This window comes from Leptinotarsa decemlineata, unplaced genomic scaffold (genome assembly GCF_025532065.1).
Source record: "Leptinotarsa decemlineata unplaced genomic scaffold, Ldec_3_MD MMD2_tig00000251_RagTag_RagTag, whole genome shotgun sequence".
Classification (NCBI taxonomy): Eukaryota; Metazoa; Arthropoda; class Insecta; order Coleoptera; family Chrysomelidae; genus Leptinotarsa; species Leptinotarsa decemlineata.
The window spans coordinates 3,489,388-3,505,004 of NW_027412547.1; the positions used below are offsets into that span (position 1 = coordinate 3,489,388).

The 15,617-nt window shown below is 34.7% G+C and overlaps 1 protein-coding gene across 1 annotated transcript in view; it reads left to right on the plus strand.

Moving 5' to 3' along the window:
- Window positions 1-15,617, plus strand: part of Psa (puromycin-sensitive aminopeptidase) — a 29,564-nt gene that overhangs the window by 13,259 nt on the left and 688 nt on the right. Inside the window, exons 4-8 of the mRNA XM_074173539.1 lie at window positions 928-1,212; window positions 4,270-4,829; window positions 5,720-6,026; window positions 9,076-9,262; window positions 13,744-14,115. Coding sequence (XP_074029640.1) covers window positions 928-1,212; window positions 4,270-4,829; window positions 5,720-6,026; window positions 9,076-9,262; window positions 13,744-14,115 — 1,711 coding nt within the window. The remainder of the gene's footprint in view (window positions 1-927; window positions 1,213-4,269; window positions 4,830-5,719; window positions 6,027-9,075; window positions 9,263-13,743; window positions 14,116-15,617) is intronic.

A 15,617-nucleotide genomic window follows, 5' to 3' on the forward strand; every position in this document is an offset into this window, starting at 1 on the left:
TATATATATATATATAGTGTGATACGAATAAAATAGGTAGGTATTTCATTTATCATATATGCGTATATACATATATACACACATATACACACCCACATATATAAACATGCACACATACATACACATATATAGACAAGACACGTATATAAATTCCTTAGTAAAAATATGGAACAGGCGTCGAAGATAACACTAAATAATAATAAGAGGAAAAAAATAAGTAAAATCATTGCTCAACGGAAATCATCTTCCAGGAATTCATCACAACTATAGTAACATTTTTGCAGCAGCAATTGCTTTACTCTACCATGAAACACTTTGTCAGAGGTAATTTGTTTGATCTGCTCTGGTAATTTATTATACAGATTTATGGCATTATACAAAGGGGACTTTTTATATTTCGTTGACTTATGACTTGGAATACGCAAAACATCACCATGACGTGTGTTGTAACTGTGCACCGTTGCGTTCGTTTCTAGTTCATGGATGTAAGATCTAGCAAATCCTATACATTTAAGAATGTATATGGAGGGAGCCGGTAATAATTTTTTCCTAACGAATACTGGTTTACAGCTGTCTCGGTGTTCAATGCTGAAAATTAGTCTAACAATGCGCTTTTGTGCTATGAATACTCTCATGAATTCATTACTGCAACCCCATGCTATGATATTGAGGGATATATGTGAATATGCCATAGCAAAATAGATTTCTAGTAGACCTGCTGAGTCCATGCATGATTTCATTTGCCTTAAAGCAAATGAAATCATGCATGGACATACAACATACACATTTATAATTTTTCAATGAACCATTGTCAATGTTCCTGAAGGTTAATGAATGAACAAATTAATTAAGGTGGGAATATAACGGGTCCATTTTATGTCATTTGTAGGGTTTCTGGATCTGGATTTAATATACTTTCTGTTTCAGATATGATTTTGAAAAAACTCCTCTCATGTCCACATACTTAGTAGCCATAGTGATAGGTGAGTATGACTTTGTAGAAGACACATCAAGTGATGGGGTTTTAGTAAGAGTATACACACCCAGAGGAAAAAAGGAACAAGGAAATTTTGCTCTTCGAGTGGCCACAAAAGTGTTACCATATTACAAGGAATACTTTAACATAGCTTATCCTTTACCCAAAATTGATTTGGTTGCTATTGCGGATTTTTGTGCAGGTGCCATGGAAAACTGGGGCCTTGTAACTTATAGGTTTGTATTTTTCTCATAGTTATGAGTTCATCTAGCGATATCATTTTATGATGAGCAAACTTAACATCATGTTAACTAGTGCGTCGTGAATATTTAAAAATAGAACACTAGTAATGTTGGCCATGGAACATGTGGTGTGTCCTACAAGATTGCAACTCTTTTTGTTAGCTGCAATTTCGTCCATGAAGAGTGTGTTACTTCAACCAATATATATCTGATTTGTAGTGTAAGTAGGAATAATAATAATTGTAATTTATTGAACAAAATTACAATTTTGCTCAACTGGCTATCGACCAAAGTCCTTTCACCCGTGTAACAAAATTGATTTGAAATAACATAGCTTATTTTACAATATAAATAAATATATATACATATATATATATATATATATATATATATATATATATATATATATATATATATATATATATATATATATATATTATAGGGATATATATATATATATATATATATATATATTATAGGGATATATATATATATATATATATATATATATATATATATATATATATATATATATATATATATATATACATATATATATATATATATATATATACACATCGGAAAAGTCTAGGGATATTTTTAAAAATGGCAATAATTTTTTTTAGATCGCTTTAGGTAAAAAAGTTGACGGGTGATTATTAAACGAATGTAACTTACAACAAAATTTATTAAATGGTCAAAAATACTGAGTGCGCATATAAGCAAAACTAAAAAAAAATATGGCTCTTCTTTGGCACCCGAAAAAAAATAATAATACAAAAAAAATTGGACTACTCGCAAGTAGTCATATAAATGTTGGTTGTCTATATTACAGGTACCACTAATATTTAAATGGAAATATTCGACAGATCATCAACTCACGTACTGTAAATACAGCTAAATATAGAACTCCAATTTCTCTAACTTTTCCTTTGACAAATCAATGTTGAATTCTATTCTAGAAGTAGTAGATTTGTTCAATAACGTAGGAAATGGTGGTAACTAGTTGTTTGGCAAATTATTTGAATCAAACCGACCACACAAATTTTCGAAAAATTACAAGAAAACCAGTTGATTATGTAAATAGTTCGGAAAACACAAGTGAAAATCTTTCGAACCGAATGCCAGGGGACTATAATAGCAGGCAACGGAAAGTAATTTTTTACCGAATCAGTACATAAATCGAAATATAGTAGTAGTAGTAGTAGTAGTAGTAGTAGTTTATTTGACCAGATTATGTAGTTTATACATTTATGGCAAGTCACAGTAAATTCACAGTCATATTAGTCAAATCAAAATTAAAAAATATATAAAAATATAATTAAAAGAACATATATATATATACACACATCGGAAAAGTCTAGGGATATAAATGAATGTAACTTTCAACAAAATTTATTAAATGGTCAAAAATACTGAGTGCGCATATAAGCAAAACTAAAAAAAAATATGGCTCTTCTTTGGCACCCCGAAAAAAAATCATAATACAAAAAAAATTGGAATCAGTACAAAGTATGACCTCCACGCTGGTTTATTACGGCCCTACATCTATCGTGCATCGACAAAATGAGATTGTCAATGTCTTGTTGAGGTACATTTGCCCATTCAGCGATTAAAAGCTCTCTCAATTGAAAAGTTGTGTGAATGTTCCCCATATGCGGAGTAATTCTTCGTTGAAGCATGTCCCACACATGCTCGATGGGATTCAGGTCCGGTGATTGTGCTGGCCATGACAATACATCAACTCCTTCGTTGGTGAGCCAGTCAGTCACTAGACGCGCGACATGTGGACGAGCATTACCGTGCATTAGGTGGAAGTTTTCACCAACAGCACCAGCAAACGGACGGACGATAGGTAGAAGAATGGTATCGAGGTACTGTCGAGCTGTGAGGGAGCGATTTGGAAAAACGAGATCGGTTCTGCCGTCGATCATGATTCCGCCCCATAGCATTACTGTACCACCTCTGTATGTGTGGACTTCCTGGACGTGTCTCAAACGTTCATTATTTCCAGGTCGTCTCCACAGTCTTACTCGACGAGAATCTGGCTGAAATCCAAATCTGGATTCGTCTGTAAACAAAACTGTGGCCCAATCATTTGCATCCCAGTTTTGATTTTCTTGACACCACTCTAATCTTCTACCGCGATTGCCTCTCGACAAAGGTGGACATCTAAGTGGCCTTCTGTTGTGGAGATCTGCTTCATGCAGTCGATTTCTGACAGTATCACGACCAATGGTTACCTGGTGCGTCTGCTGCAACACGTTAACCAACTCAGGTGCTGTGATTGTCGGTTGTCTTCTTGCGGTTAAGACCAAAAATCGGTCTTGAACTGCAGTTGTAGCGCGTCCTCGCCCTGGATGTTGTTCGGCTGGACTGCCAGTTTCACGGAAACGCCGCCACAATCGACTGATAACACTTTGGGAGACCCCCAAACGAAGAGCTACATCATTTTGTTGCATGCCACGTTGAAGAAGCCTTACAGCTCTATTTATCTCAGCCAATGGTAAGTGATGGCGTTCCATGGTAAAGCACAATATTTCCAGTTTAATTGCTGAGCAAGAACGGCATAGAATGTACAAACTCGACACTTTCAGATTATTCATTTTAGCCGAAAACCTACAGTTTGTAAAAAACTTGATAAAAGATTAGTTACCGTTTTTGCAGGCTTTGTTCAACCCATAGAAATCTACAGGGTGGTCGAGTGTACCAATTTAATCGAAATTAAACGACCTCATGCATATATTTTTATGATATTTAGTATGTTATAAAAATATCCCTAGACTTTTCCGATGTGTATATATATATATATATATATATATATATATATATATATATATATATATATATATATATATATATATATATATATATATATGTTATGAAAAGACTCGAAATACAACAGTGTATGGGAATTTTAAAAAACATCACGAAGGAATTCAGATACAATAATAATGTATCCTATAATGAAGATTACTTACTTACTAGATATTTGCCCGTGGAGTTTTATATGAGACACCCTGTATAACTGTATGTATATATTTTTTTCAGAGAAACCTGCCTTTTAGTAGATCCACAAAATTCATCAGCTGTAAGTAAACAATGGATAGCACTTGTGGTTGGACACGAGCTTGCGCATCAGTGGTTTGGAAACTTGGTTACAATGGAATGGTGGACCCATTTATGGCTCAATGAAGGCTATGCATCATTTGTGGAATTCTTATGTGTCAACTTCCTCTTTCCAGAATATGACATATGGACACAGTTTGTTAATGACTCTCATATAAAAGCTCTTGAATTGGATAGCCTGAAAAACTCTCATCCCATCGAAGTACCTGTTGGTAATCCAGCTGAAATTGATGAAATTTTTGATGATATAAGTTATCACAAGGGAGCATCTGTAATTAGAATGATACACCATTTTATTGGTGATGATGATTTCAGAAAAGGAATGCATTTGTACCTGGTCAAACATCAATATAATAATACATTCACTGAGGACCTTTGGGCTGCACTGACTGAAGCAAGTAGTAAACCAATAGCGGAAATTATGTCGACTTGGACCACACAACTGGGATTTCCAGTAGTTAAAGTAACAAGCCGACCAGCAGGTAAGAATCGCCTTTATTTCTTATATAAGAACATTTTCTGTGATGTATTTCATTACGGACGATGAACTTCACCCTTTATTTCAATTGTAGGTTGAATATATAAGTTATGTTGTGTTTTGGTTATGAAATAATAAAGGCAATATTATTATTATAAAAATGTACGTATAATGTAGTAGATTGAACAAAGGAGTAAACAACCTGGAAGTCAATAATGGTCCAGATAGTCTTCAATTCTTGGCAAAGTCTACCAGAAGCGAGTTTTCTAAATCTTACTATTGTAAAACTGTTAAAGTACCACAGAACAAGTCTTGATAGCAATATCTGTACGAAGTGCTTTTATTTATTTGAAATAACACAAGAATTTCATCTATTTCGAACCTTCGTAAAAGTTTGGTGCTTCCGTCAGAGGTTGAGTCATGTTAGAATAGAAAAGAATAGAATATCCTTTATTTGCCATGAATTGTTTCTGGTATCAGTGATATTTTCGGAATTTCGAGCCCAGTAATCTGTTGACCAGAGAATACAGTGAAACTAGTAGTAGACTTGAAGAAGGAACTTTAATGCATGTATCAACTGTACAAAAACAAAACGTGACAGCATCGTCTAGGTCACAAACAACAGCTCAGTCACAATCACCATACTTTTTTGTACAGAGTATTTCTGTAGTAGGAATGTTGAGCTATCAAAGAGAATGAAGTTTATTCTTATTTCAAAGTCACTTCACTACTTTCTGATTGTATCCATATTTGTCTTCGGTATGGAGTATGCCAAAATCAGCTCATACAGGATTATCCACGGCTCCTTTTGGTCCTTATAGTTTATTTATTGTTGTAGTATTGAAATCCATTGATATTTTATCTGAAATATTGATAACGATTTTTATTTTTCAGAGGGTGAGAAAGGTGTCATTTTAACGCTTACTCAGAAAAAATTCACAGCAGATGGCACAGATGAGAATGAAAACCACTTCTGGATGATACCACTTTCCATATCTACCTCTAAAAACCCTTCCAAAGAAGCAAAGACCATAGTTCTCAAAACTCCAAGTGCTGAAATTTTTGTACCTGGTGTTGAGCCATCTGATTGGATCAAACTCAATCCTGGCACCATTGGTTTTTACAGATCTCAATACACATCGAACATGTTGGAAAAATTCATACCTGCTATTCAAAATAGGTCTCTTCCTCCATTGGATAGGTTAGTATTCTTCAGTTGTTTTGCATTCAACTATCAACTTATTTTTGACCGTTCTGACCGGATAAAAGAAGAAACAAGGGGATGAAACGTTCAGTTTGAGTAGAACCTTGAAGATGAAAGCACGACCAGCTGTCGAAAGTTCTCGCATATAATAAATAGAAGTTATAAAGCTTCAAATCCTTATTCGTGGACACAGTACTCCAAAAAAAGGGGGCAAACCGCGGACACGTGTTTCTGGCTATTGGCCTCAACAGCGCGGTGCAGCCAAGTGTAAAGATGGGCAACACTTGTTTGCCGAAAGCAGAAAACAACACATACGCACAGAGTCAACAACAGGAGCCAACCGCACATTTGTGGTTCCAGTTAGAAGACCTAGAATTCCCAGGTTACATCTAACATGACCACGTAGGCAGCTATAGCTACCTGTGTAACATCCGGGTCCAGGATATAACAGATTATCTGTACTCTTTGCAGATGACGCTTTTCACAATCAGTATAGAAAGGGATGAATATCTCAAAATAGCCCAGGATGATGTTAGACAACAAGCACATACATGCTTCGCCAGCAATGAATTCGTACTGAATGAGAGTAAAACTGTAAGCCTAAAATTTGATTGTAGGCTAAATAATTCTGTTAATCAGGAAGAAATGTATGGAAATGTGAAATTTCTAGGTGTACAAATTGACAGTCACCTCCAGTGGTCACATGTGAATTTTTTGTATACTAAACTCCCCAAGGCTGTTTTTGCTATTAAAAAAGTTCAAGACCTTGTAAATCAAACAGCAGCGCTAACTTTTTATTACTGTCAATCCCATTCACAACTTCAGTATGCTATGAAACTTGTGAAGAGATACATGAATATGATACTAGGTTCAAAACCAGAACAGTTGAACCAAAAACAAGGCTTCAAAAAACTACCAAAATGGATATGGGACTCTGTAACAGCTTATCACCTCAATTTCGAGATTTACCTCCAAAAAAATTCAAATCCAAATTGAAATGTATCTTATCTAGTAACTGTATTTATAACATCCAAGAATTTACTCAGTTGATCGCTGAAAATCGGCATCTGTTCATGGATAATCACAGTGATTGAATATAATTTCCCATTTTATTGTTACGGTATATATTCATACATTTTTCTATATTTCATTCATTTGACATTCTATACATTTCACATTATATATTTTTTTTCAATTTTATACATCATACTTCATATATTTTATACATTTACGTTTTATATATAATCCATACATTTTATATATTCCTATTTAGTCATCTCTTAAAATGTATTTTATCTTGTATGTAGATCATATATGTTTTTATTCTTCAATATCCCATATCACAATTATTGTCAACCTCGATTATATTACCAGGACTACAAATTATTCTATCATCTATCTTTAGTTATTTGGGTTAAGATTTGGACATGTCTGTAAAATTTTTTTGAGACATAAAAATTAAATGAAATGATAAATACGGATAGAGATTTTATCGAGTGTGCAAGATACAAATCAAAAATGAAACAATTCGTAGACAAACACTCCAAAAAGGGGGCAAACCGCGGACACGTGTTTCTGGCTATTGGCCTCATCAGCGCGGTGAAGCCAAGCGTAAAGATGGGCAACACTTGTTTGCCGAAAGCAGGAAACAACACGAACGCACGGAGTCAACAACAGGAGCCAACCGCACATTTGTGGTTCCAGTTAGAAGACTTAGAATTCCCAGGCTACATCTTACATGACCACTTAGGCAGCTATAGCTACCTGCGTGACATCTGGGTCCAGGATATAAATACAAATGGAGATTTTATCGAGTGTGCATGATACAAATAAAAAATGAAACAATTCGTGGACACAACACTCCAAAAAGGGGGGCAAACCGCGGACACGTGTTTCTGGCTATTGACCTCATTAGCGCGGTGCAACCAAGTGTAAAGATGGGCAACACTTGTTTGCCGAAAGCAGGAAACAACACGAACGCAAGGAGTCAACAACAGGAGTCAACCGCACATTTGTGGTTCCAGTTAGAAGACCTAGAATTCCCAGGCTACATCTAACATGACCACGTAGGCACCTACAGCTACCTGCGTGACATCTGGGTCCAGAATATAAATACAAATAGAGATTTTATCGAGTGTGCATGATACAAATAAAAAATTAAACAATTCGTAGACACAACACTCCAAAAAAGGGGGGCAGACTGCGGACACGTGTTTCTGGCTATTGGCCTCATCAGCGCGGTGTAGCCAACTGTAAAGATGGGCAACAACTGGTTACCTAAAATGAAAAACTTCACATATGCGTGGTGTCACCAACAGGACATGGATGTCACGCAGGTAGCTATAGCTGCCTATGTGGTCATGTTAGATGTAGCCTGGGAATTCTAGGTCTTCTAACTGGAACCACAAATGTGCGGTTGGTTCCTGTTGTTGATTCCATGCTTATGTGTTGTTTCCTGATAAATAGATAAGTACTATTCTGATCATTCCCATATTGATTTCAATTTAAGAGCCACCGGTAGAAAGCTGTTTCGGCCTATTGGGCAGTGTCAATAACGGGCAGGCGGTCTTCGATTGAAGACAAAATGTGAATAAACAAGAAAAGTACCTGATGAAAATAACTGAGTAAACGCAGTATATTGTATACACCTCTCCGGAATATATTTATTGTTCTGACTACCACCCCGAAGTATGTTTTTGTGAAGTATCGCTCTTACTCCAAATGTTAAGTATTACAAGACAGGGTCATAAGTTGGAATCCTTATTTGTTGAAAGAAAGTTTCATAATAACTCTCAACTCACCTTGAATAATAATTAATTGTACAAAGTATTATAAAAACATACAAAGCATGTTTGTTTTGTTGCCGAAACAAAAAATTTGTTCACTTGAAAACATTTCACTTCATGTATATTCATCCTTAGTTAAACCAAGGTCTTCATCATATTATTTCAAATATTATTTTTTCATATATCGTTAGGTTTTCTGATTCCTGATGTGTTATTTCCTATATAAAACAGTGAATCAAACAATTTTTATCATTTTCTAGACTAGGACTTTCGGATGATCTCTTTGCTATGGTGAAAGCTGGCCATAATAGTACTGTTGAAGTACTTAAATTGCTTAAGGCTTATGAAAATGAACCAGATTATAATGTATGGACTTCAATCAATAACATACTTGGTAGAATTGGCCAACTTTTAGGACATACTGATTATGAATCGGATTATAAGCGGGTAAGTAATCTTAGAAACCCTTATTGAAAGTTTCTTCAAAAGTTAAAAGACTTGAATGAATCAACTCATTTCATAGATTATTCGATCTTATATAAAAATGATCTGAAAGTATACCTAATAGTTTGTTTTCTAACAAATCAACTTGAATAACAATCTTCTTAAATATATATATACAGGGTGTTAATTAAGTATGTACCATAAATTTAATAGACGATTCTTTAGGTAATTTCAAGACGAAATGTTCATATAAACATAGGTCCGCAAATACTTTGTTCTCAAGATACAGGGTGTTAAAATTTAAAAAAAAGTTATTCGTAAATATCTTAAATATCCTTTACCTAATTTTGTTGTAATTTGGCAATGGTAATTATAACATTAAGGAGCTAATTTAGCCCGAACGTGATTCAATTTATTAAGTTCAGTGGCGTCTCGAGCGGGATTTGAACGAATATTTTTGACTTAAAAATGTACGCCACTGACTTTTGTGCAATTTTTATTATTTCCTTGGATTAAGCAATTAGGAATATAACTTTTTGTGTCTTGAATTTTTTTCGTATCTTGCTTAGTTTTTAAGAAAAAAAAAGACGACCTAATTGCATATCCCTGGACCTCACAAAGAATAATATGGGGAATTGAATGTTTCTTTTGGAAATTATTATTTTACGCCATTTTGAAATACTCAAGCGCGTCAGTTTAAGATATAATAGTTCTTCATCTTTATGTTCTAGATGTGATGTCTCATAATCTGACGATTATCTAGAGGGATTCGCCTTATCTGACAATAAATATTTTTTTTATTCATTGAAATTAATTAATTGAAAAGCTCAGGAAATAGCATGCAAATAAATAAGTGTATGTTTTTTAAATAAAATACTTGTATTTATAAGAACATATTTTTTTTTATGCTCAAAAAAAGGTAGTTTTTTGTAATTAATTGATTAATTAATCACCATCTTCATCACGAACGAGTCTCTGTGATCAGCTGTGATGGCGTCATGGTAACAGAATTCAGAGTGAGAACGGAGTGAGTGATAGATAGAGAAAAAGTGAAAGAGGAATAGAAACGCGAAGGGAAATATAGGTATCACACAGCTGCACGCATTAATCTTTATCGACGATTTTTTGTTATTTCTGCTTGCGGAAATCGTCAGATTATACAGGCTGATTCACGGTGGATGGCACATTAGACGTTTCTGGTGAACCAGACAACGGATCACTTTGAAAATTTAATGGAGGGCATATTCGGACATTCTCTAGCCAACTAAAATATTTTCGACAATGTGGTGCTGCTGCTTCTATTAGAAAGCAGTAGCAACTTTGATTTTTCAAATGGAACACTCTGTATATAATATTATTTTTGGAATCTCCAACAATTGCCCGACAACTTTTCTTGATATTTCCCTATACCTATCTGTTACCGTTTTCGAAATAAAAATTAATTTCAATTTTTTTCTTCGAAAATCATGACTTCTAAAAATGCCGAAATCTTTTAGTTAAGAAGTACTATGATATCGAAATTTGGTTTGGAGTTAGGTGATACTTGGACACTTCCCACACGTCAGCCTAATCTCCGTTACTTCAATACAGGGTGGTAAAAAAATACAGTTTTTTCGTTTGCTTGAAAAAGTTGCTGAAATTTGATTATTTTAAATGGAACACCCTGTATATTATTGAAAATTCGGAAAGCTGCTGAAATTTGCTTTCTACCTATACCTAACTAGTCAAGTTTCGGACTTATGAACATTTATTTGTGAAAATGTCCCTTCAGAATGGTATTTCCATTCGGTATTTGTTAAGCAGGCCATGATTACTATTTGACAGTAGCGTTGTGACATTCTTATAATAATATCGACATTTTCGTCACTTCAGAAGTTGCAAATACCTTCAAAACGATGGAACAAAACTATTCAAACGAAGTTCTTATGAATTTGTTTATTATTTTTGGACAGTGTGACAAAATTATCAGCAGAACATGTAGAAAGTTCAATGAATTGTATCCGAATCTACCGCCAATGAACCTCAAGAAATTTATACGAATTCAGAACAATTTCAATGCATTTGGATCAACTTTAAAAGCACCAAGAAACTTGCCTCGACCCGTAACTTTCGAAGACAACCAGATTAATGTCTTAGCATATTTTCACGCATTTCCCGAGTCATCGATAAGAAGTGCTGAAGAAGATTTGGGTATAAAATATTCATCGGTTCAAAGAATCTTGCGAAGACATAAAAAGCATGATTATAAATTCACCAAAATTCAAGCAATGAAGCCTCAAGATCCTCAACAGAGAGTAGAATTTTGTGAAATGTTGTTGACACGCATTCAAGAAGATCCACTTTTTTTAAATAAAATTATTTGGACTGATGAATCGAAATTTTCAAGAGAAGGGATTTTCAATAGAAAAAATCGTCATTATTGGTCCAGTGAAAATCCTCACGTCACAAAAGAAGCCGGATTTCAAGAAAAATTTAGTTTTAATGTCTTCTGCATGTTGATGGACAACAAATTGAGGTACGTGATATACGAGGAGTCATTAACATCCAGAAGCTACCTGAATATTTTGGAGAATACTGTAGACAGTTTCGTGGATAATCTGCCACTCGAAGATTATCGAAACTGTTGGTACCAACTAGACGGAGCTCCTGCACATTGCACAAGAGAAGTGAGCGCAGAACTGGATAGACTATTTGACGATCGGTGGATGAGGCGCTTGGGACCATGGAATTGGCCAGCGAGATCACCCGATCTTAATCCATTAGATTTTTATTTGTGGGGAATGTTTAAAGAAAAAGTTTACAAAATACCCGTGCGTTCGAGAGATGAATTGTTAGAAAGGATTGCCCAAACATTTGAAGATTTGGATCCCATTGAAATCAGATCTGCCACCACGAAAGCAGTCAACACCCGCATTTTAAAGTGCTTGGAAGTGAACGGCCAGCGATTCGAACATATTTTGAAATATTCCACATGATTGTTTTACTTTTTTATAATTATTCATATCAATATTTCCAATTTCAAGTTTCTTGGTGCTTTTTTAAAGTTTATCCAAACATATTGAAATTGTTCTGAATTCGTATAAATTTCTTGAGGTTCATTGGCGGTAGATTCGGATACATTTCATTGAACTTTCTACATGTTCTGCTGATAATTTTGTCACACTGTCCAAAAATAATAAACAAATTCATAAGAACTTCGTTTGAATAGTTTTGTTCCATCGTTTTGAAGGTATTTGCAACTTCTGAAGTGACGAAAATGTCGATATTATTAGGAGAATGTCACAACGCTACTGTCAAATAGTAATCATGGCCTGCTTACCAAATACCGAATGGAAATACCATTCTGAAGGGACATTTTCACAAATAAATGTTCATAAGTCCGAAACTTGACTAGTTAGGTATAGGTATGATATACATAGAAAGAAAGCAAATTTCAGCAGCTTTCCGAATTTTCAATAATATACAGGGTGTTCCATTTAAAATAATCAAATTTCAGCAACTTTTTCAAGCGAACGAAAAAACTGTATTTTTTTACTACCCTGTATTGAAGTAACGGAGATTAGGCTGACGTGTGGGAAGTGTCCAAGTATCACCTAACTCCAAACCAAATTTCGATATCATAGTACTTCTTAACTAAAAGATTTCGGCATTTTTAGAAGTAATGATTTTCGAAGAAAAAAATTGAAATTAATTTTTATTTCGAAACGGTAACAGATAGGTATAGGGAAATATCAAGAAAAGTTGTCGGGCAATTGTTGGAGATTCCAAAAATAATATTATATACAGAGTGTTCCATTTGAAAAATCAAAGTTGCTACTGCTTTCTAATAGAAGCGGCAACACCGCATTGTCGAAAATATTTTAGTTGGCTAGAGAATGTCCGAATATGCCCTCCATTAAATTTTCAAAGTGATCCGTTGTCTGGTTCACCAGAAACGTCTAATGTGCCATCCACCGTGAATCAGCCTGTATATTTTTCGTTATCCTTGAATCATTTCCTTCAAAATAAAAAAAATAGCTATGCTGTTGAATGTCGAAATGACGTTATTTTTTTACAACTTTGCTGTGCTCTCTTTTCTTTACGTCACTCTCAAATTGTCAGATTACTGGAATATACACTTTTTAGCATGTAATTAACTCACCCTATCTTAATCTGACGCGCTCGAGAATTTCTGATGATCAATTTTTTTTTACTAATCTGATCCTTTATCCTTCACGAGCGCCCTTATATATGGGGCTCATATTTGTTGGAGGTACTTAACCGGGTACAAGGTATCCCCCTGTATATGAATCTGCCGCGCTTTAGTGAATCCCGAAATCCCCCCTTGGGCTCCCCTATTATAAAGTATATTTTGATTTGATTTGAAACATTGAACCTCGCTAAAACTTATTACACAATTAGAAATAATATGGTGAAAGAATGCTAGGGCGTTCAAAATTAACAAAATAATTCATTTATGTACAATAATCTTTCTTATGTTTCAGTATCAAAGGCAACTTCTGAGTAAATTATATCAGAGGCTTGGTTGGAATCAGAAACCAGGTGAATCTCACCTGCACAAGTTGCTCAGAGGTTTAGTTTTGGGTCGATTTGTTTGGCTAGATGACAAAGATTCAATATTAGAAGCACAAACCAGATTTTCGTCTCATCTGAAGTCTGAGCAAATCTTGTCAGCTGACGTCCGTAGTGCTTGTTATAAGACTGTTCTTAGAGCAGGAGGTGAAGAAGAGTTTCACAAATTATTGGAATTATACAGATCCACAGATTTGCATGAGGAAAAGGATAGAATAAGTCGATCTCTTGGAGCCGCCAAACATCCAGAGTTGTTGCAGAAAGTTCTTGAATTTGCTATGTCGGTAAGTTTTTGCCAATCAAAAGTTAGGAATTCAAATAGAAGATCGAGGGACGAATGAAAATGAATTATAAATGAGTTTTCGAAGCACACCACCAATGGGATAGAACCGAACACGCAAAATAATAAAGTACGCGCCAACTGAGATGAGATTTTGATGCTCATTTAAAACCAAATTGTACCCGCCCTAGAAGATAGCCATTGGTCACACAGAACTGCAGATTATGCCCAAAACCCCGAACGATAGCTTTAATACATGATTATATATTGAAATTGAACGGGATATATTTTTAGAAGAGAATTCTTCATACATTCCCTCTGACAAAATATTTTCTTAATCACGACTCTTTCTCTTCTATATCTTAGCTCAATGGTTATTTTCGAATCAGAAAGTTGAAAACGAAAATAAAAGTCATCAATACTGTAGCAGTTCTTTGACAGAAGAAGTTGCTTCAGTCTTGATTTAAAAATGTGTACATTTTCAGAATTTCTGATATTGTCGGGGAGTTTATTAAAAAGTTTGCAGCCTTGAAACTCAAAACTTCTTTGGAAAAGAGCAGTGCAATGTTGACTAGGTAATAATAAGTGGGCATTCTGAGTAGAGTGATTATGATAGGCTCTGTTAGCAGCTAAAGTGTTTCTGTTTCGATAGATATATGTGCAAGCTTCCATTATGTATACTTCTGCTAGCGTTAATATTTTCAAATTCTGAAAAGTTTCTCTACAAGAATCTCTATAGCTCAACTTAGCAATGATCCTAATAGCATACTTTTGTATACAAAACACACGAGACACGGTAGAGAATGTGCCCCAGTTAAGGATGTCATATCTAAGATGCGAATTGAAGTTTGCTTAATAGACAGTTAATAAAACCACAATGGTGGGATAGAAACCTAAGAGAATAACAGGCTTTTCTAAGTTTATTACATAAGTGGTCAATATGTATCCTCCATTGAAGTTTGTCATCAAAAACAACACCCAACATTTTTGTTGACTTGGTTAGGTTCAATTCTAAAGCAGTATCAACAAACAGATTCAACCCATATTGTTGCCCAGTATTCATCTTGAAATTTAACAAGTTAGTTTTGGCTTCATTCAACATTAAATTGTTTTTTTTTGGCCACATAACTTTTTTGGAGGTCTCTAGAGCTGTGTTTTTCGCGGAGTCCATATCGTTTTCAATAATTAATATATTAGTATCATCAGCATAACACGTACAGTGAATGGCCGAGTTCTTATTGACACTGACAATGACACTGACAAGTCATTGGCAAAAGCTAAATACAAGAAGGGTCCTAGAATGGATCCCTGTGGTACCCCATCCTCAATATTTCTTTCAGTACTTAGACTTTTCCAACTTTGACTACTTGCCTTCTCTTATATAAGTATGAGTTTAGTATGGATAGGGGTGTTCCTCTTACACCATATCTTGAAAGTTTGTCCAGCAAAAGATTATGGTTCACACAATCGAAAGCCCATGAAAAGTCAATAAATAAAGCTAAAACA